Source organism: Protopterus annectens, chromosome 4.part0 (assembly GCF_019279795.1).
Source record: "Protopterus annectens isolate FY-2018-M chromosome 4.part0, PAN1.0, whole genome shotgun sequence".
NCBI lineage: Eukaryota > Metazoa > Chordata > Ceratodontiformes > Protopteridae > Protopterus > Protopterus annectens.
In genome coordinates this window covers 651,665,173-651,688,811 of record NC_056733.1, presented here as the reverse complement: position 1 = coordinate 651,688,811, position 23,639 = coordinate 651,665,173, and the positions used below count along the sequence as shown (strand labels likewise).

Below are 23,639 nucleotides of genomic sequence, written 5' to 3'. Positions count from 1 at the left end.
GGTATTTGCTTTCCACAGGCGAGACAATTAACTTTTTCTGACATCGGTTAGAGCAACAAAAAAGGATCTCCAAGTAGGTACTTAGCTTTAAAGACTTCAGGATGATTCAATTTGTAAAGGAAAACTGAGGTAGCGGCTGACCGGCACTTGCGAACTGCTTCTGCTTCGGGCTTCTTGGCAAGAAAGACTGATGTAATGGCGTCGGCTGCCTGCTTTTATACCCCTGACGACCTGACAGCAGTCCTGAAGTGACAGCATCCGATGCAGAAATACCAAGTCTCTAGTAATCGGGCTGACTGAGGGCTATCTGTAGGCAGATAACCCAGGTGTGATGATTGCAACAGTGAAACCCGAAGAACATCTGTACTATGTTCTTCGTGTTTCACTGTTGCAGTCATCACATTTGGGTAGATTCACAAAGCTGAGGAAATGGCTGGAGGCAGTCAAGAAAACTAGGGGCTGGCTAGGATGCCCTGCAAGACTACAGAGGCAAACCCTGCCCTGGATTTGGAGAGGAGAGGCAGGTGGTAGTGTGAACAGATGTCCAGGTGGCAGCCTCCAAGATGTCCTTGGTGGGGACTCCTCTGAGAAAAGCTGCAGAGTTGGAGGCTGCTCTGGTGGAGTGCGTCCTGACCCCTTTGGGGGGAGGCTTTCCATACTGTTTATAGCAGAAATGGAAGAAGTGTGCTATCCATTTGGAGATGGTTTTGCTTGGAGATGGCTTTGCCTTCTGCCACTGTAGCAAAGCTAACCAGCAATTGATCAGACGTTCTGAAAGATTTAGTCCTGTCCAGATAGAATCTGAGCTGTCTGTGCACATCTAGAGTGAAGAATTCTGTCCCCCTTTTTCTGGGGATAAGGAAAGAAGGTGGGCAAATGAATGGACTGGTTGAGAGCCACACTGGACTCCACCCTAGGCATGAAGGATGGGTTAGTTCTGAGGGATACCCTGTCTGCATGGAAGATGATGAAGGGTTCCACAGCCATGAGTGCTCGTAGCTCAGAGACTCTTCTGGCTGATGTGATGGCCAGAAGGAATGCGGTCTTCCAGGACAGAAATTTCAACTCTGCAGAAGAAGCCGGTTCGAAAGGGGGCAGGGTGAGCTTTTCCAAGACAAAGTTAAGGTCACAAGCTGGTGTTGGTGGCCTTTTGGGAGGCCTCAAGTTGCTAGCCTCTCTGAGGAACTGTTTGATCAAAGGGTGTGAGAAAAGGGGTTGCTCAGTGTGAAAATGAGCAGAAATAGCAGAGGCATGAATTTTTATAGAGGAGAAAGAGAGGCCACTGTGTAGTAGGTCAGCTAAGTAATTCGGGATGGAGGGCTGTGCTGTATTGGCTCCCTTAGCCTGGATCCAGGTGCAGAACCTTTTCCATTTATCTGCATAAGACTTTCTGGTGCTAGGACGTCTGGCTTCATGGATAACATCCAGAACCTGTTTACTGAGGAAAGCAGATTGCTTCAGGGTTAGGGAATAAACCAAGCTGCCAAATTGAGTATCTGCAATTGGGTATGCATGAATTCCCCTTCCCTCTGGGTCACAAGATTTGGAATCTGAGGAAGATGTTATGGAGGCAGCGGGGACAGGCGGTGCCAGCAAGGGGTACCAGTGTTGTCGGGGCCAGTCTGGAGCTATAAGGATGGTCCTTGGTTTTTCCTCCCTTATTTTGAGCAGTATCCTGGGGATGAGAGGTAGGGGAGGAAAGGCACAGACTGATAGATTGACTCAGGGTAAGAACAGGGCATCCACTTTCCAAGCCATGCAGTGATGCTCCCTGGTGCAGAACTTCCTGAGCTGATGGTTGGTGTGGGAGGCAAAGAGGTCGACCTTCGGGGTTCCCCATTTCTGAGTTATTAGGGTGAAGGTACTTCTGTTGAGTTGCCACTCGTGTGGGTCCAGAAGATTTTTGCTTAATTGGTCTGCCAGAGAGTTGAGAGAGCCTGGTAGGTATTGTGCTAACAGTCATAGTTGCATGGAAGTGGCTGTGAGCCAAAGGGTCATGGCCAGCCTCCATAGAGAGAAACAGTGAGTCCCTCCCTGCTTGTTGATGTACCACACATCACAGTGGTGGTGTTCTGTTTTGATCAGGAGAACCCCTGGAGAGAGAAGGGATTTGAAAGCTATCAAGGCATGCTGCACAGCTATCATCTCTTTTAGACTGATGTGCAGAGGGATTTGCTGCGGGCTCCATCGTCCAGGTATGCACTCCAAGCGTAGTCTGATGCGTCTGTGGTGAGGGTGTGGGTGGCGGGGGTGGGGAGAATGGCAGTCCCTTGTTGTGGGAGCATGCTGTTCCCACAAAAGGAAATTCCTTCTGAGGCAAGGAATTATAGGTAGAAGAGTTTACAGGTCTTGAGAGCGTTGACACCAAAGACTCTTTAGGTACCACTGAAGTTTCCTCATATGCAGTCTGGCATATGTAATGAGTATTATATGCAAGATGCCATGAACCCCAGAGCTTGCAGGATCTTCCTTGCAGATAGCTGGGACTTGGGGTCTAGTTGAGAGAAAGTATAGTTGTGTACACTTACCATAAATGTAGATGTTCGAGTGTATTCACTGTTGCAGTCATTACATTTGGGTTATCTGTCTGCAGGAAGCCCTCAACCGGCCTGAATACCAGTGTCTTCAGATTTCTGCGTCGGATGTTGTCTCTTCCATGACGTCAGGTCATCAGGGGTATAAAACATGCAGCAGACGCCATTACATCAGTTTTTCTTCCTCAGATGTCAAGTGCCCCCACAATGAGAAGCAATTATATGTTATGGTGCACCTCCATCAAAAAGCCAATACACCAGAAAAACTTAATATACCAAACAAGAAGGAAAGGTAGAGCCAAGAGAAGTCAGGGGGCTGGAGGGAGGGTAACCAGGACTGCAACAGTGAATACACTCGAACATCTACATTTATGGTAAGTGTACACAACTGTACTATGTTCTTCATGTTTCACTGTTGCAGTGATCACATTTGGGTTGATTCCCACAGCTAAACAAGGGAGGAGGAAGTTAAAGAGCATTAGGGCCAGTTATTAAGCCCTGCAAGACTGCAGTGGCAAAACCAGCTCCGGATTTAGAAAAAAATAGGCATGTGGTAATGCTTGGTGAGGGTATGTATAGAGCTCCAGGTAGCAGCTTCTAGGATGTCCCTGGTAGGGACTCCTCTGAGAAAAGCTGCAGAAGTAGATGCAGCCCTGGTGGAATGCGATCTTATCCCCCTGTGGGGTAGGTTTTCCATGGTGCTTGTAGCAGACATGAATGCAATGTGCTATCCATTTGGAAATGGTTTGCTTTGAAATGGCCTTCCCCTCTAGCAAAGCCAACTAGCAGCTGTTCAGATTTTCTGAGAGGTTAAGTCCTGTCCAAATAAAATCTAAGTTGTCTGTGCACGTCCAGAGAGTGCAGTATTCGTTCCCCTTTGTTTTGTGGATTATGGAAAAAGTAGGCAAATGAATGGACTGATTTAGGGCCACACTAGACACCACCTTGGCCGTAAAGGAAGGATTGGTCCTGAGGGAGAACCTGTCCGCATGGAAGAGAATGAAGGGTTCCACTGCCATGAGGGCCTGTAATTCAGACACTCTTCTTGCTGAAGTGATGGCTAGAAGGAAAGCTGTTTTCCAATAAAGGAATTTCACTCTGCTGTTGCAGCTGGCTCAAATGGGGGGGTGAGCTTTTCCAATACAAAGTTAAGGTCCCAGGCTGGAGTGGGAGCTCTCCTGGGGGGTCTTAAATTTTTGGCCCTTCTAAGGAATTGTTTTAGCAGGGGGTGAGAGAAGAGGGGTGGCTCAGTATTATAATGCACTGAAATGGCAGAGGCATGAATTTTAATTGACGAGAAGGATAGGCCCATGTGGAGAATTCCTGCTAAGTACTGAAGAATATGATGCAAGTTGGGCACCGTTGTGCCCATCCCCTGATTCTGGCTCCAGGAACAGTATCTTCTCCACTTTTCAGCATAGGATTTTCTAGTACTAGGAATCCTTGCCTCCAGAATGACATCTAGCACCTGCTTACTGAGGGATGCTAGAGGACAGCTCAAGGGATTAGCTAGGCTGCAAGGTAAAGGGTTTGAAACAGAGGATGCAGAATCTGGCCTGCCTGCTGGGACAGCAGGGAAGAGGTCTGAGGCAGGTGACATGGTTGCAGCAGTGTCATACTGTGCAAGAGGGGGTACCAGTGCTGGCATGGCTAGGCTGGTGCAAGCAGTATTGTCCTTGGCTTGTCCTGTTTGATCTTTAGTAGAACCTTCAAGAGGAGAGGCAGAGGGGAAAAGGCATAAACTGAGAGGCTTTCCTAGGTAAAGGAAAAGGCATCCACTTTCCATGCTTGACTGTGGGGACTCCTTGTGCAGAATTTGTCCAATTGGTAGTTCTGAGGGGAGGCAACAGGTCTACCTCTGGAGTCCCCCATTTGTTACTCAAGAGGTTGAATATTTGTGTTTCTAGTTTCCATTCGTGTGGGTCCATGAGATTTCTGCTTAAGTCGTCTGCCAGTGAATTTAATTTGCCTAGCAGAAATTGAGCTTGTAGGTGCACTTGGTAGCTCAAGGCTGTGTTCCACAGAGCCATGGCTAGTCTGCATAGAGGGTATGATTGGGTTCCCCCTGCTTGTTTATGTACCACATAACTGTGGTGGTGTCTGTCTTTACCAATAGTTGTCCTGGAAGAATACGGTCTTTGAAGGCTGTCAGGGAATTCTGTACAGCTAACATTTCTTTTTGAATGATATGCAGGTGCATCTGTCTCTGGTTCCATTTGCCCTGAATGCACTACCCTGCCAAGTGAGCCCCCCCCATGCATAGTCTGATACATCTATTAGGGTTTGGGCAGCAGGAGGTAGAGTGAAAGGGAGCCCCCTTCTTGTGGTAGCACGCCTCTGCCCACCAAAGAATCTCTGTCTTTATACAAGGAATGATAGGAATCATTGATTCCAGGTCCTGAGAATGTTGACACCATAGGCTTTTTAGATACCACTGGAGTTTCCTCATATGCAGTCTTGCATATGAAATTAATAGAATGCAAGAGGCCATGAACCCCAGGGCTTGCAGAATTTTCCTTGCAGATAGCAAGGATTTTGTGGCTAATAGCTTGAAGTAGGTTGTCAAACTTGTTTCTCTGGAGTGAGGAATGCCATCTGGGAAGTTGTGTTCAAGCTTGCTCCCAGGAATACAATCTGTTGGCAGGGAACTAGGTGAGATTTATTTTCGTTTATGGTGTACCCCTGTTAGGTTAGAAGATTCTTTACGAATGCCAGGTGTTGTAGCAGCAAGTTCTGGCTTTCTGCATGAATCAGACAATCGTCCAAGTATGGGCATATTTGAATATTTCTCTGCCTGCAAAATGCAATGGCTGGAGCTAGACACTTTGTGAATGCCCTGGGCACAGTAGATAAGCCAAACGGAAGTGCAGAGAACTGAAAGTGCATGGAGCCTGCTCTGAAGTGTAGGTATTTCCTGCAAGATTCCCTTATTGGAATGTGCAGGTAAGCTTCCTTTAAGTCTAAGGTTGCCAGCCAGGCATCTTTGCCTAGCAAAGGAAGCAGCTGTTGAAGTGTTAGTATTCTGAATTTTGGAATTACCAGAAAGGTGTTTAGAATAGAGAGGTCCAGGATAGGATGCCAGGAGCAGTCTTTTCTGGGTACCAGGAAAAGTCTTGAATAAAAACCTTGTCCCCTTTGTTCTGCTGGGACAGGCTGAATAGCCCTGATAATGAGAAGAGAAAGAACCTGCTGTTGGGCCTCCGCCCATTGATTTGGGGGTAGGTCTAGCCAACTGTTTGGGGTTGGTAGTGTGCGGAAGTGGAATCTGTATCCTTGGGAAACTATGTTCAAAACCCATTTGTCCTGGGTAATGAGTTCCCAGTTTTTTGCATGCAGGGAAAGGTTTCCTCTTAAGGGAGCAGTGCTTGGAAGGGTTAAGTCATTGTGCCATTTTTCCATAGGGGGGTGGCTTACTACTCTCTGCTTGGAAGTGGGAGCCCCCCACTGCTTAGGTCTGTGCACAGCCTGAGACTGTAACCTAGGTGGTCTGCTGTTCCTGGGTTTGGACTGAGGATGAATTCTGCTTTTTTGCCAAAAAGGCGGTCTTGGTTTAAGGGAGCATCCAGTAATTTAGCTTTAACATGATCTGGCAAGTTTTGTTCCTTAAGCCAAGCATGCCTTCTAAGTACAGACCCAGTGACAGCAGCCCTGCAAGATGCTTCTAAAGCATCAAAACCACATTGCAAAGTATGTTTACCAACTTGTTCTGCAGAATGCATTAAATCCTGCAATTCTTTGTGTTCAGCACAGACAGGAATCAATATAATTTTCTGTTTAAGTAGTCCCATAATATGCTGCTGATACTTTAACATATGAAACTGGCAATTTAAAGCCCTAATGGCCAAAGTAGCAGAAGTGTATACCTTCTTACCCCATCTGTCTAGGGCTCTAGAATGTTTATCAGAAAGGGTAGGATTTATGGCAGCAGTAGCCTTAATGACTTTTGGTCCTTGGAAAATGGTCTCTGGATCCGCAGAAGGATTCTTGAAGAGGAACTTGTGAGAGTCAGGTACTCTGTAATACCTGTCAGGTTTTCTGGGAGCTGGAGATAAAGTGTCTGGGGTAAGGCTAGATTCCAAGAAAGCATTATCTACAATGTCCAGAACAGGAGGGATAGCTAGAGGCCTGTGTTGGGGCAAGAGTAAGAATTCCCTAAGCCTCTTTTTGGATTCAGAGTAATCCTGGCTTTCTCAGCGGAAATGCTCCCTAAGAGTATGCAAGGTTTCACCAAAAGAAAGATCTTCTGGAGGGGAAGCAGAGGGAATGGGAATCCTCTGCATCAGAATCCTCATATGTAGATTCCTGGTAATCAGAAGGAGCAGACATATCAGATTCTTGATCAGAAGAATCAGCAAGAAATTCAGTTCTAGGTCTCTTAGAGGGGGAAGGCTGGCTTCCCCTAATTAATGTAATAAAGGTCTTCAGCCATTCTAAGCATTTGTTTTTGAGGCATATGGGCCTGAGCTTGTGGTTTGATTGTCGGTTTTCTAGGCATAGTGCAAGTTTTAGGCCTGAGGGATTCGGAACTTCTGGATGGAAACAATGACGTCTGTTTAAAATGCAAGTCTGTGGGCCTGAATACACCCTCAGAAGCCGGTGCCTGCACAGCGGCTCCGGACCCATCCAAGGTAGAGACATCTGCATGTTCCATAGTCAAAGAAGCATCTCGCGGCATACCGGACTCTGAATGGGTCTCAGTAGAGGCCTGTGAATCTGAAGTAGCGGGTATCAGGGGCTGTGAAAGCACCTCACTGAGTACTGGCGACTAGCTTAACAGAAGTGTCGTCGGTAGTTTTGGACCTATGCGGTCTGTCTCTGTCTTTATACTTAAGTTTTTTCAGAAGATCAATAGTCGGATGGCTTAGCAAAGCCATTTCGGAGTACTGAGACAGAGTACGAAAGTAATTGGCTGCAAAAATAGCCCAATGCTGAATAGTTCGGGGATTGAACAAGGTATAAAACCGACAGCGAGGGACATCGTGGTCTGGGCCTAAAACAGGGGATGCAGTACGAATAAAAATCTCTATGAGGTATTTGCTTTCCACAGGTAAGACAACTGTTAACTTTTACTGACAATGGTTGGAGCAAGAAAAAGTATCCCCAACGGGGTACTTATCTTTTTTGAGGACTTCGGATCTGAAACTCGAAAACGAAAATCTCTGGAGTCGGCGACCGGCACTTGTGAACTGCTTCTGCTTCGGGCACCGCATGGCAAAAAAGACTGATGTAATGGCGTCGGCTGCATGTTTTATACCCCTGACGACCTGACGTCATGGAAGAAGAGACAGCAACTGACACAGAACTCTGAAGACTCTGGTATTCAGGCCGGCTGAGGGCTACCTGCAGGCAAATAACCCAAATATGATGACTGCAACAGTAAAACACGAAGAACATGTAGGCTGTCAGGAAAATTTGTTTCGCTGGTGTAAGGTATGCCATCTGGGATGCTGTGTCCAGACTTCCTCCCAGGAAGATAATCCTTTGGGTGGGCACTTGTTTGGATTTCTTTTCGTTGATCGTGTACCCTAGGGAGGATAGTAGGTTCTTTACAAAGGCCAGGTGCTTGAGCAGCTTTTCCTGGTTGTCTGCCTGAATAAGGGAGTTGTCTAAGTATGGGTAAATTTGAATATTTCTTTGTCTGCAAAATGTAAAGTCCAGAGCCAGACATTTTGTGAAAACTCTGGGAGCAGTAGATAAGCCAAAGGGAACCACAGAGAATTGAAAGTGTTGAGATCTTGCCCTGAAGCAGAGATATTTTCTGCACGATTCCCTGACAGGAAAGTGGAAGATGGCCTCTTTTAGATCTAGGGTGGCTAGCCAAGCGTCCTTGGACAGCATGGGTAGCAGCTGCTGAAGGGTGAGCATTCTGAATTTTGTGATGACCAGGAAGGTGTTTAGACTGGAAACATCGAGGATGGGGAGCCAGGTGTCCTCTTTTCTGGGCACCAGAAAAAGTCTGGAGTAGAAGCCTTGGCCTATCTGTTCTGTAGGAATGTGCTCTACTGCCCTCATAGAGAGCAGGGAAAGGATTTGCTTTAGAGCCTCTGCCCACTGATTTGGTGGTAGATATGGGAACCCTTTTGGGGTTGGAAGGGTGTGGAAAGAAAATTTGTATCCCTGAGACATGATGTTCAGAACCCATTGGTCCTTGGTAATGGTGGCCCAGGTGCTTGAGTGAAAGAAGAGTTTTCCTCCCAGGGGTAAGTGAGGGTGGGCAGAGGGGGGTGGGGGAGGAGGTGAGGCATTGTGAGTTCTTTCCATAAAGGGTGGCTTAGAACTCTCTTGTTTTGAAGTAGAGGTAGTCCACTGCTTAGATCTCTGTATTCCTTGTGGCTGCTGTGTGGGGGGTCTGCTTCCTCGGGGGCCTAGGCTGGGCCAGTTTACTCGGAGCAGGAAAGAACCAGTGCTTGGAGGAACAATGCCTGCTGAACCTGGGGGACTGGACCTGTAAGAAATCATTAACAGTATGCATAGGTTTTGCTTTTTCTTCCATCTTTTTTAAGACCTCTTCTCCCTTAGTGCTAAATAAATTATCTTTGTGCAAGGGGGCATCCAACAATTTAGATTTGACATGGTCTGGCAGGGGTTGCTCCTTAAGCTATGCATGTCTTCTAATGACAGAACCAGTGACTGCTGCCCTGCAAAAAGCTTCTAGAGCGTCAAAACCACAGTGCAAAGTGTGTTTAGTTACTTGACTTGCAGAATGCATTAAATCTTGTAAATCTTTAGATTCTGCCCAAGCAGGAAAGAAAGACATTTTTGTTTAAGAAGTTCCAAGGTATGTTAATGAAATTTCAACATATGGAACTGGCAATTTAGTGCTCCGATAGCAAGAGTAGCTGAGGTTATTACTTTTTTACCCCATCTGTCGAATGCTCCGGAATCCCTGTCTGAGGGGGTGGGATTCTTAGCAGAGGTTGCTTTAATCCCTTTTGGCCCTTGAGAAATGACCTCAGGGTCAGCTGTTGGATTTTTAAAAAGATATTTGTGAGAGTCAGGGACTCTATAGTACCTGTCTGGTTTTCTGGGAGCAGGAGGTAGGCTGTCAGGAGTCGAGCTGGATTCGTGGAAAACATCCTCCACAACATCCAGGAGTGTGGGGATGTCCAAGGGCCTGTGTTGCGGAAGAGCTAGGAATTCCCGGAGTCTCTTTTTAGACTGAGGGTAGTCCTGACTCTCCCATTGGAAATGCTCCCTTAAAGTATGCAGGGTTTACCCAAAAGAAAAGTCCTCTGGGGGAGAGGCTGAAGGAGTGGAGTCCTCTGCATCAGAATCCTCATAAGTGGAGAGGAGTTGCATGTCTTCATAGTCAGACGCATCAGATTCATCTGACTCTTGTTCAGATAAAACTACAGGGGACAGATCTTTTTTCCTTTTGGAGGGTGTAGCTTGGGCTTCACCTGATCAGCATGAGAAGGTCTTCTGCCATTTTAAGCATTTGAGACTGAGGCAAAGTAGCAGGCGCCTGAGAGTGGGTCATCAGTTTCTTGAGTGTGATACGAACCCTGGACTTAAGAAACTTGGTTGTTTTTGAAAGAACGGTAGTCGCGAAAGAAGACGTTGGTCTGTGTTGAGATTCAGTAGTGCAAAGGACTTCCTCAGAAGCCTGTGCCTGCTCAGTGGCTCTGGAGCCTTCCAAGGTAGAGAAGATCGCAGGATCCTTAGTCGAAGAAGAGTTTTGTGGCATACCAGACTCCGAAATGGTCTCAGTAGCGGCCTACAAATCAATTGAAGCGGGCATCAGTGGCTGCAAAAGCAGCTCACTGAGTACCGGAGGACTGATGACTAGCTAAACGGAAGCATTGGTAGGTTTGGACCTGTGCGGTCTGTCTCTATCTTTACATTTTTTCAGAAGATCTGCTGTTGGATGGCTTACTGAAGCCATATCGGAATTCAAGGACTGTAAATGAAATATCTGGCTACAATAAGGGCCCAATGATGGATAGTTCTGGCGTTGAACAAAGCACAGAAGCGACAACGGAGGACGTCACAGTCTGGGCCTAAACAAGTGACGCAGTAAGAGTGGAAGTCTCGGTGTGGTATTTGCTTTCCACAAGCGAGACAATTATTATCTTTTTCTGACATCGGTTAGTGCAAGAAAAAAGGATCCCCAATGGGGTACTTAGCTTTAGAAGACTTCAACTTCAATTCGGTAGACGAAAACTCAGGTAGCAGCCGACCGGCACTCGTGCGAACTGCTTCTGCTTTGGGCTCCATGGCAAGAAAGACTGATGTAATGGCATCAGATTCCTTACTTTATACTACTGACGACCTGATGTCAGTCCTCAAGCGACAGCAACCGAAGTAGAAATACTAAGTCTCTGGTATTCGGGCCGGCCGAGGGCTACCCTGACAGGGATAACCCAAATGTGATGACTGCAACAGTGAAACATGAAGAGCATCCTACACTGTTTCAGCTACATGGCTTCTGAATGCCCACGACTTTACACCAATAAAGCCAAACTCCACTAGCTGCGGACATGCATGTTTTATCCTTTTTTTAATGACCTAATCAGCACAGTACAAGTGGATTGCTGCATTATTATTATTGTTATACGTGGCTGCATATGTATATACATATGTTCGGATCACTCTCTATCTATATCTATATATATATCTATATATATATATATATATATATATATCATAGATGTACTTCGAAATACTGAACTGCCAAAAGGTCAAGCATAAAAACATCTATCTGAAATAATGAAAAAAAAAAAGGTACGTCTTCTTTACCATAACGTTCCATCTGTTGTTGATCTTCATTCATTCTTGATGAATGGGACTCTGTTCAGACCCCTCAGAACCGGCTTGGTCGTTACGTTTGAGATAAGACTCTACCCATAATGCCCCTCTCTCTGTTACCTCAGATCGATTTTGCAGCCAAGTATAGGAGGACAACAGAAGCCCTGTCTAAGTTGAAACCTAACAATATCCCAAAACAAAGGCCCAAACCTCAGAAGTCCTTAGGAGATGCCTGGAAGGTGGGATGCCAAGAATTAATGAAGATCGACAACACAGACGTAATGTTACGGAAAGGACATAATTTCTTTATTTGATGTTGTCAATCTTCATTCATTCTTGATGAATGGGACAGAGTCCCCAGCTACTTTAGGTCCAGGGTAGCCCTAAGGAAGGATATTCCTGAGCACCATAGCGTCAAAAGATGTTTTTCCCCTGGAGGCCATATCCAATCTGTAATGAGTGATAAAAGTATGGGGAATGGCCCATGTTGTGGCTGCACAAATTAGTTCCATGGAAGTCTTACAGTGGAAAACAGCTAAAGTGGATACAGATCTGGTGGAATGCACTTTAACCAGTGCAAGCAATTTGAGGTTATGATTGTAAATGAAAATAACACAATCCCTAAGCCATTTGGATAAGTTAACTTTCGAGACTGATTTACCCGAAGTTGAACCTGAAAAGGACACAGTTTATCTGATTTTCTAGATGATTTGGTTCTGTACAGACAGAAAAGTAAATGTCTGTGAACATCTAACAAATGTAAGCATTATTCACCTTTATTTGAAAAATTTGGAAAGAAGACTGGCAAATCTAGTCTTGTTAATATTACATTCTGAAACCACTTTAGATAGAAAAGGAGGATTGGTTCTCAACGACACCCTATCCTTATGAAAAATCATACAAGGATGTTTCACACAAAGCCTGCAATTCAGAAACTCTCCTGGCAGAAGTAATGGCCACCAGAAAAAGTGTTTTCCAAGATAGGAACTTAAGATCGCAAGTAGCTGCTGGCTCAAATGGCTGAAGGACTAAGGACTGCAATACTAAGGTCAAATTCCATGGAGCTGGAGGATCCTAGAATGGGGGCTTTAGAAGTAAAGTGCCTTTAAGAAAGGTTTTATATAATAAATGGGAACTCAGAGGATGATCATCAAACCCACTGTGGAAATTGGAAATGGATGCTAATTGTACTTTGATGGTGGAAGCAGAAGCTCCCAGTTCAAACAAGGGAATCCAAAATTTCTAACACCTTGTCAACCAAGGCTGAAAAGGGATCTAAGTTATTTGTACAAGCCCAGATATAAAAAAAAAAAAACTTCCATTTGCTAAGGGAGAATTTCCTGGTGGATGGTTTATGAGAAGCCAGAAGGATATTTTGTACTGGGGAAAGTAATTTGCTCGGCCTGGCAATTAATGGAATTGGAGATATCAATCTGTCAGCTTAAGATTGTGAAGGTTGGGATGCACCAATTCCTGCGGATGAGACAGCAAATCCAAGGACAGGGAATCAGTTGAGGTCAAAGGAAGGGGAACCAGACTTGACGGGCCAATAGGGTGCAATGAGGATCACTTTGCTTCTCAATCTTTGGAGTTTCTTTAAGAATAGGGGAATAAGAGGTAATGTGGGAAAGGCATAAAGTAGGCCCGGGGGCCAATCGTGGAGGAATGCATCTCTCAGGAACTCCCCCTGCTGGGGAATTAGGGCAAAGTAGCTGCTGCATTTGTTGTTTCTTGGGGAGGCAAAAAGATCGCAGCAAGGCTGGCCCCAGTGATGAAAAATTTCTGTCGTACATTGGGATTTAGAGACTACTCGTAGGCAGGAGGATGCATCTGCTCAGTTTGTCTCCTATCATGTTGGAACTTCCGGGATATGCATTGCTTTTAGAAAGTGGTTTGAAGTGACAGCCCATTGTCATATCCTGACACCTTCCCAACATAAGGGGTAGGATCTGGTTCCACCTTACTTGTTGATGTACCAGACTACTGACATGTCTAACTGGATTGCAACTGACCCCGTTGGAAGGACAGACTGAAAAGCTCGCAACACTAGAAGCACCACTCTCAATTCTAGGACACGGATGTGCAAATTGGCCACTTGCGAGGACCAAGTGCCTTGGATTGTTCTCCCCATCCGATCTGGGAAGCGTCCATGGTCACTGCAGCAGTGGGCTGAGGAGGAGTGTGTGTGTGGCCCCATAGATTTTCCTCTGACTTCATTCTCCAGGATAGAGCCATCTTGCAATGATTTGTTATTAATATCTGGTAAGACATTGGCTGTGTCAGTATCGACCATTGTGCAGCTAAGAGCCATTGAAGCAGCCTCATGTGATACCTTGTGAGGGGCACTAAAGTTATAGTGGCTGCCACAGAACCCAGAGCTTGCAGAAGAAAAGCAGGAACCTTGTTTTTGGAAATTAGTTGTACTTGCGACCTTAATTTTTCTAGTCTGTGTAGACGGAGAGATGCTACACAAGAAATCGTACTGAGGTGTGCTCCTATAAATTCTAGGTCTTGTGTTGGAGTCAACTGTGATTTCTCTCTGTTGATTGTAATTCCCAAGGACTGAAAGGAGGTTCAGTATGAAGTTTGTAGTTTGAATCAGTAGATGCCTGGTTGGGGTGCAGTGAGAAGCTAGTCATCTAGGTATGGAAACACTCGGAATTTGCGTAGCCTCAAGTGAACTGTTACTACTGCCATGCATTTGGTGAACACCCTGGGGCCTGTGGTGAGTCCGAAGGGCAGCACACTGAACTGGAAATGACTAACTCCCAGCTGGAAGCGGAGGAGCCTTCTGGAACGTTTGTCCATCTTTATGTGGTAATACGCATCCTGAAGGTCTATAGAGCACATCCAATCATTCTCCTCTGGAAGACTGGACCATGACCACTCAATTTTGTTTGCTGAATGAAATTGTTCAGAAAGCTGAGATCTAAAATTGGTCTCCAATCTCCTGTCTTTTTTGGCACTAAAAGGAATCTTGAGTAAAATCCGGATCCTCTTTGGTCTGGTGGGATTTCTTTGATGACTCTTTTTCTAGCAGCTTCTGAATTTCTACAACTGCTTGGTCCCTCTGATTTTGTGGAACACTGGGGACTGTTCTTGGGATCTTTGGAAAAAGAGTAAAGGGAATTTGGTAACCTCTGCTGATAATTCTCTGCACCCAAGTATCCAAAGTTAACAGCAGCCAGGCTGAGTGGTGCAGTGAAAATCTTCTCCCAACTGCTTCCAGAGGTAAGCAATCAGGCCTCCATTCAAGAGTGCTGGAAGGGCTGCCCGGAAAAAGAATCTTTGGAGCACTGATTTCGCAGACCTCCTCTGCCATGAGAGGGCGTCTTCCACTTGAACCCCCCCACCCCACCCTGGGGGAGTATTCACCATGTGTGTCTTGAAAGGGCCCTTTAGACTTTTTGAACCAAATGTTTCCAATTCTCCGATTCCTAGAGTAGGATCGCTGAGGAGTAGAGAAACTAATCTTTTTCTCAACTGGCTAGTGTGTCTCTGACTTTGGGGCCAAACAAGAAAGATCGGTCAATAGCAGCATTGACGAAGGAAGACCTGAAAGGTTCTGCGAAGTCACACAAGCGCATCCAGGCGTGATGCCTTATGGCAAAGCCTGAATCCCCTGCCCTAATTGTTCCTTTGACGGCATGAGTAAAAAGCTGCATGGACGAGTTTGATATAGAGTCTAAGGTGGCAAGCTGAAAGGCAACTTTATCCTGCACCTAGTCAGACACAGCTCCAGCGAGTGTATAAAATATCTCCTTTATCAGATCCCTTTGGAGTTTAGTAAAGTGTGCCATGAAATTCAAAGACCTAAGAGTGAAGGTCGAAGATGCAAAGACACGCTTCCCAAACCTGTCCATCATCCGAGACTCTCAGGAGGGTGGACAGTGGAACTCTCCTTGGCAAGTTCCTTTTTGGTGGCCGCTGCCACCACCATGGCATCTACTGCTAAACCCTTTCACCAATATGGTTGGTCTTCTGGGGCTGATAAAATTGTGTCCAGCCTCCAGTGAATCAGCTCTTTGGAATCAGGAGCCTTCCACGCCCATTGTGCGATAAGCTTGATAAGGTCGTCAGCGGGTGGGGTCACCCAGGAAGTAGATGGTCGAGCATTATATATATATATTATATATATACACACACACACATACACACACACACAGTGGATTTATACATTTATATATATATATATATATATATATATATATATATATATATATATATATATATATACACACACACACACACACACACACACACACACAGTGGATTTATACATTTATATATATATATATATATATATAGATATATATATATATATATATATACACACACACACACACACACACACATAGTTTATATGTGCATGCACACACACGTGTGTGTGTGTTATCTTCAAGTGATCTATCTCTTCATCTAACAAAAGTGATGTAATATACCATCTAAAGCTAGCCTACCACTCCATGCTACCACGGCACCAACAGCTCTGATAAGGAAAGCTCATCATTTTGTGATTACTGCTGGTAGTTTTCTTATAGAGGTATGTGATATTGTTGCCTGCATCACACCACAGTGTGTTTTTTTTTTTTTTTAATTGTACAAGCTGGTGGCGCACATTCAGTGCTTTTTCCCCCACTTTTTTCCTAGTGTGGGGGTGCCATTTATAAGTTGGGGGTTGGTTATGCTCTCACATGAGGGTGCAAGGGGGCTTGCCCTCCTTGGCGGGGTGGGGGGAATTCTTTTTATGTTATGCTGGGTTTAGGTGAAGTGTCTGTTAGATCAATTTTGTTCAAATATTCTATATTTAGATGAGAGAGATTATAACAGAAGATTAAATTACTCATTACCTAGTTATCATAATACATAGGTACTATACTTTAAACTCTGTTAAAGCTGTTAAATCACCCGAGAAAATAACAATGCTACTGATTCCTGCTGACACCTTCACTGCTTCAATATTGAATGGCTTTTTACATAGTATGGTTACCAAATGATAGCCTGCTGCTCTAATGGATTTCCAATAGATACAAACACCAAAATTACCAGGAAAGGCAAAGTACTAAAAAGCAAGTTAAGCTGCACAAACAATTCAGAAGACACCAGGCAAAAGGGTCTTGTACAGCTTCGATTTGTATTAATAATTCTAGGAATCTGATTACAAACTATACAAATATACAACTTTCTCACAGAATAGGCAACAAATAGCACTTACTTGGTCTTAGGACAGGCAGTGAACAGTATTGATCTAGCCAAGATAACGTGGACTGACACAGGTCATTTATACAGACAGTGGATACCACCTTGTTAAATGACTCAAACAAGGGACTGATGATAATGCTGAACTGTAGATCATGTAATGTTAAGGTTGAATCAACTTTTGGCAAATTTTTAACAGAAATTAAATCTCAAAAAATCACACAATTAGCTTAAATCCAAAACCAAGAGTTTTTTTCTTTTTAAATAAGCAACAGTTTCCCTTTAAAGGGCATTTTAGTAGCACACAAATATAAACAGAAAAAGGTTTCCATTAAGAATGCAGAATGATAAAAGGGTCAGATAGGTAAAAGCCAGTCACTCCATGGTGAAATGCTTTACTATTATTTAATGAAATACATAAGGTAAGTTGAAAATTTTATGTACAGCTATACAATGTGCTATCTTCACACACACACACACACACACACACACACACACACACACACACACACACACACACACAGTAATGAGCCAATTAAGTCCCACACTCTTGATTAGTGAACAGAAGAGACTGAAGTGATATGAACAAAGCACACTGCAAATGATACAGACTGCTTACACAGGTATAAGCTCATAAAAGTTACTAGGCATGCAGTCCAAGAGATCATGAAGGACCCCAGTCCAAAATTCCCAATTGCCTCAAAGCACTATCAGGTTAAGTGACTTGTGCAAGGTCAAACAAAACACAAATGAAGGCCGAGGCAATTAAACTCTGTTACTACAAAAGTAGCTTGTTAACAGTTCATAGCCTTAATCCTGCACTACCTGCCAGACTAAACAATCCATCTAGCTGGTGTAAGAAGGGAACGCTAAGCCTTCTAGCACCAGTGGCAAGTGTGCTACCTGCTGAACTACAGGTACTACCGCACCCTAACTTCTTATGTCTTAAAAAGTTTTGTCTTGGCCAGTAACAGACTCTTCTTGGCCAAAAGATGGAGCCCATCAACTATCCACTTCAGAAACCTCACTATTCCCTCTGAATATCCACAACATCAATAATACTAATGAAGATTCTCACAAAATAGAAACTATTGGTCCTCTCCCCATCCAGCTCCTTTCAAATACCAATTGCTTGGTGAACTTGAAAGTCAATGCAGGAACATCAAGTATACTACCACTAAATTAAGGGAACCAAAACGAGATAAAAAAATGATTGACTTCAACAATTGGCTAAGCTTCTGGTGTCATTCTAAGGGGATAGTACAGTTTTGTACCTACCATAAATGTAGATGTTCGAAGATCCACATTGCTGCAGTCCTAACACTTGGGTAGTCCGCTGTCCCAGTCGGCCCGAATACCAAAGTATAAGGCTGACGTCGGTCAAGGCGCATTATTCTGACGTCAGGACGTCAGGGTACAAATGCGCATGACCGACGTCATACCCTCAGTCTTTTCTTGCCCCAGATGTCAGAAGACCCTAAAAAGATAAGGCCAAAACCAAAAAACACCAAACACTCCTGTACCAAATATATGTACAATATATACAAATTTACAAAAGTACAACCCCACCCACACAACCACCCCTAAACACAGAGGGAAGGAGGGAGGGTAATTGGACTGCAGCAATGTGGATCTTGAACATCTACATTTATGGTAGGTACAAAACTGTACTATGTTCTTCATCTCACATTGCTGCAGTCCTAACACTTGGGTAGAATCCCAAAGCAGAGGTAAGGGAGGCTGGCAAATCATAAAGAAGCAGGAGCTGCCAACATGCCCTGCAAAATAGCCGTGGCAAAACCAGCCCTAGATTTAGAGTAGAGAGGAAGGTGGTAATGCTTAGAGAAAGTATGCACTGAACTCCAAGTAGCTGCCTCCAAAATATCCTTAGTTGCCACCCCTTAGAAATGCTGTTGAAGTGGCAGTAGCCCTAGTGGAATGAGGCCTAATCCCAGCTGGAATCTCCTTGCCATGATGGGAATAACAAAATGCAATGCAAAACCCAATCCACTTAGAAATAGTTTGTTTTGACACAGGCTTGCCCTGAGAACTCAAAGCAAAAGAAACAAACAACTGCTGAGACTGCCTAAAATCCTTAGTCCTGCTTAAATAATAACGCAACTGCCTGTGTACATCTAAAGTGTGCAAAATCTTTCCCCCTTATTTTGGGGATCTGCATAAAAAGTAGGCAAATGAATAGTTTGGTTTAAAGCCACACTAGAGACCACCTTAGGCATAAAGGAAGGATTAGTACGTAATGATACCCTATCCTTATGGAAAATCAAAAAAGGCTCAACCGCCATAAGGGCCTGCAATTCAGAAACCCTTCTTGCAGAAGTAATGGCCAACAAAAAGCAGTCTTCCATGACAAGTATTTCAATTCAGCAGTAGCCGAGGCTCAAAAGGTTGTAGAGTAAGTTTCTCCAACACAAAATTGAGGTCCCAAGCAGGAGTAGGAGCTCTACGTGGGGTCTTATATTCTTTGCCCCTCTAAGAAATTGCTTGAACAAAGGATGAGAAAACAATGGTGGGTCACAATCATAGTGAGCTGAAATTGCTGCAGCATGAATCTTAATGGAAGAGAAAGACAAACCTTTGTCCAATAACTCAGTAAGATATTGAAGAGCCACACTCAAATTAGGTTCAGAAACCTCCAAATCCTTTGCTGCACTCCAAAATAAAAATCTCTTCCATTTTTCTGCGTACACTTTCCTTGTACTAGGTCTTCTGGCTTCCATAATCACATTCAAAACTTGTTGAGGAAGTTGAGACCTGCTGTGGTTCAAAACAGAATATGCCAGGCTGTTAGATGAAGAGAGTGAAGCTTGACATTGAGTAGATGACCGTCCCTCTGAGACAAAAGGTGTGGAATCAAAGGTAAAGGCCATGGAGGCTTCCTTACCAGACTCCTCAGTAATGGGTACCAGTGTTGCCGAGGCCAATCTGGAGCTATTAAAATCATCCTTGGCTTGTCTTGTCTGACCTTTAGGAGTACCTTTGGAAGGAGAGGCAGAGGTGGAAAGGCATACACATGAAGATTTTTCCAACTGAAAGAAAGAGCATCCACTTTCCAAGCTGTGTGATGAAACCTTTTCGTGCAAAACTTTGGCAGCTGGTGGTTTAGTGGAGAAGCGAACAGATCTATGTCTGGAGTTCCCCATGACACTGTCAATTTCTGAAATACATGAAGATCCAGTTTCCACTCGTGGGGATCCATGATTTGCCTGCTTAACACATCTGCTAAGGAGTTCTGTGCTCCGGCAGAAACCTTGCCTGAAGATTTAGTTGCAAGCTGAGCAGTCTCCCACAAAATCATTGCTTGCCTGCATAGAGGATAAGAATGTGTTCCCCTTGTTTGTTGATGTACCACATGACAGTTGTGTTGTCTGTTAGAATCAACACCTGCCCTGGAAGAAGTAACTCCTTGAAAGCCATTAATGCAAACTGGACTGCTAACATCTCCTTCATGTTGATATGTAGATGCTGTAGTCTGGCAGGCCACTTGTCTTGTATCCACTTTCCATTCAGATGAGCTCCCCAAGCTATGTCTGAGGCATCTGTCGTTAGAATCTGACTCGCCTCTGGCGGGTCACAGAGAGTCCCTTGTTTAGGTGACATTCCTGAGCCCACCACAAAAATTCCTTTTGAATGCAAGGTATTATTTGAATGACAGTGTCCAAATCCTGGCAGTGCTGTGTCCATACATTTTTGAGATACCATTGCAGCTTCCTCATATGCAGTTTGGCATTGGGAAGCACCAGAATACAAGATGCCATGAACCCTAAGGCTTGAAGGACTGTCCTTGCAGTCAGCCCGGACTGAAGAGATAGTTGATGGAAGTAAAGGGAAAGATTCTTTTGTTTGTCCGGGGTTAAAAAGGCCATCTGGGTTGCTGTATTCAGTCTCACACCCAGAAAGCACATGTCTTGAGAGGGTACTAGACTGGACTTTATTTCGTTCACAGAATACCCCAGGCATCTTAGCACTGCCATCACATATTCCAAATGCTGAAAAAGGTCTTCCTTTTCTTGAGCCAGAATCAGGCAGTCGTCCAAGTAAGGATAGATTTGTATTCCTTTTAGCCTGAAGTAAGCTATCACTGGAGCCAGAACTTTTGTGAATACTCTGGGTGCAGTAGATAAGCCAAAGGGCAATGCAGAGAACTGATAATGGGAATTCCCAGCTCGAAAACGCAGATACTTCCTGCAACTTAGTCTGATAGGCACATGAAGGTAAGCCTCCTTGAGATCTAAAGTTACCATCCAGTGATCTTTTCCCAGCAGAGGTAAAAGCTGTTGTAACGTCAACATTTTGAACTTGGGAATGTCCAGATAACTGTTGAGGATAGATAAATCCAAAATTGGTCTCCACGCGTTCCCCTTTTTTGGTACTAGGAACAGGCGAGAATAAAATCCTAGGCCCCTTTCTGGCACAGGAACCGGCTGAATGGCCCCTATTTGGAGTAACTGAGAAATTTGCTTGTGAGCCTCTTTTCTTTGTAGAGGAGGAATGTCTGGCATGCCTTTGAAAGGAGGCAAGGTATGGAAATAAAACCTGTAACCGAGGTGAATAATATCCAATACCCATCTGTCTTGGGTAATTAAACTCCAATTTTCTTTGAAAAGTGCCAGCCTTCCTCCCAAAGGTGCTGCCAGACGAGAAGGCTCTGGCAGCTGAAAAGGCAGGTCATTGGGTCTGTTTACGAAAGGACTGACCCCTAGCCTCACCAGAAGACTGAGCAGGTGAACTCCCTGTTCTAGGCCTAAAAGAACCTTGAGCTCTGCCCCTACCACGTCTAGACCTACCCCTAGACTGGGAATCATAAGAAGGATATGTCCACCCCTTAGTAGGCCAATTTCTACTAAACTTCGGAGGCTGAACCTGCAAAAAATCTTTAACAGTCTGCATAGACTTAGCCTTGTCCTCCATTTTCTTTAAAACTGCTTCCACAGGCGAACCAAACAACACATCAGATTGTAACGGAGCATCTAAAATCCTTGTCTTAACATGCTCAGCCAAATTCTGATCCCTCAGCCAGGCGTGCCTGCGAAGAACAGAACCAGTGGCAGCCACCCTCGAAGAGGCCTGTACAGCATCAAAACCACATTGCAAAGAATGCTTACCCACCTGTTCAGAAACATGGACTAAATCCTGCAACTCTTTACACTCAATACCTTCCGCCAGAGCATCCACCTTAGACTTCAATTGTGAAAGGAGATAATTTTGGTATTTTAACATGTGGAACTGGCAATTCAAAGCCCTCATGGCTAAAGTGGAAGAAGTATACACCTTCTTTCCCCATCTATCCAAAGCCCTTGCCTCTTTATCAGGAGGAACAGGATTTTTAACAACAGAAGCCTTAACACCTTTAGGCCCCTGAGAAACAGTTTCTGGGTCTGCCCTAGGACTCTTAAAAAGATAACTATGAGCTTCAGGCACCCTATAATACCTATCCGGTTTAACTGGGGCAGGAGGCAAAGAATCAGGGTTCAGGGAAGCCTCTGCAAAAACATCTTCCACCACATCCAGAACAGGAGGTATAGCTAAAGGCCTATACTGGGGTAGAAATAAAAATTCCCTAAGCCTTTTCCTGGAATCAGAGAAATCTTGACCTTCCCATTTAAAATGCTCCCTCATGGAATGAAGAGTCTCTGAAAAAGAAAAATCCTCAGGAGGAGAAGCCGAAGGAGTAGAATCATCTACATCAGAATCAGAATAAGGAGGATACTCCTGTAAGTCTTCAGCCGAAGACACAGAAGCCTCCGAACACTGCTCAAAACTCTCAAGCTCAGGTTCCACCCTAGGCCTCTTATCAGGAGGGGGCATAGAAAGTACAGTTTTGTACCTACCATAAATGTAGATGTCCGAACTGAATAGCATCTGCAGTCATAACAAGTGGGTTGTCCTGTCGTCAGGCAGCCCTTCAGTCGGCCGGATTCCAAAGTCCGGGTCCGGCTTCGGCTGATGTCGCACTCCACCCGACGTCATCTCTGTTGGTCTTCGGGTATAAAGGCATCAGCCGACGCCATTTTCCTCAGTGTTTCTTGCCCCAGATGCCAGTAGCCCTCTTGCAGGCTAAAATTTGGATAGATGCCAATGTTTCCAAATAGATAGAGGTAAACACAACAATAAGCATGTATGTACATATACACAAACAAATACACCATAAAAGACTCCCCCCCAACAGCTAGCTATTAGAAGGGTAAACACCCTAGGAGTACCACAGAGGGGAAGGAGGGAGGGTAATCCTGACTGCAGATGCTATCCAGTTCGGACATCTACATTTATGGTAGGTACAAAACTGTACTATGTCCTTCATGGATGCATCTGCAGTCATAACAAGTGGGTAGAATACCATAGCCAACTAGGGGAGGAGGATAAAAGTAGATTATGGTGTGTTTAGGATCCCTTGCAGTACAGCAGTGGCAAACCCTGCTCGGGATCTGGAATATAGAGGCGAATTATAATGTTTGGCAAATGTATGTATTTAAGGTGGACAGGTCGAGAATTGGTCTCCAACTTTTTTCCTTTCTTGGAACTAGGAATAGTCTGGAGTAGAACCCCTTTCCTTGCTCTGCTGTTGGCACTCTTTCCACAGCTCTCATGTTTGCTAGCTCCATTATCTGGCGTAGAGCCTCTGTTTTTTGATTTGGAGGTAGATTTGGCATTCCTCTTTTGACTGGAAAAGTGTGGAAGTGAAACCGGTAACCTTGATCTATGGTTTGTAAAATCCACTTGTCCTTTGTTATGTAGTGCCAGTTCTTTGAAAATAAGGTTAACTTTCCGCCTAGAGGAGCTGCTATTTGTTCCCTGGTAGGCGGATTTAGGGTTAAGTCACTGTGGTTGTGTTGATGTAGTGGCAGTGGCTGTGTCTGTGCCTCTGTTGTTACCTTGCCACTGTCTTCCTCTGTAGGCACCTCCTCTGGATTGGTTTCTGCCTCTGGAACGTCTATTCCTGTCCCTTTGAAATTTTGTGGAGTCAGGAAAGGACCAATTTTTGGCAGGCCAGTTCCTGCTAAACCTTGGGGGTTGAACCTGCAAGAAATCTTTAACAGTTTTAACAGATTTTGCCTTTTCTTCCATTTTCTTCATAACCTGCTGGGCAGATGTACCAAACAAACTTGTCTTGTCCATAGGAGCATCTAGCAACTTAGCTTT

At 44.6% G+C, this 23,639-nt stretch overlaps 1 protein-coding gene across 1 annotated transcript in view; it reads right to left on the bottom strand.

The window, feature by feature from the left end:
* Window positions 1-23,639, bottom strand: part of LOC122799503 (MLX interacting protein) — a gene marked incomplete in the record, with an annotated part of 1,086,811 nt that overhangs the window by 172,551 nt on the left and 890,621 nt on the right. Inside the window, 1 exon segment of the mRNA XM_044068616.1 lies at window positions 16,498-16,627. Within this exon segment, the coding sequence (XP_043924551.1) occupies window positions 16,498-16,627 (130 nt within the window).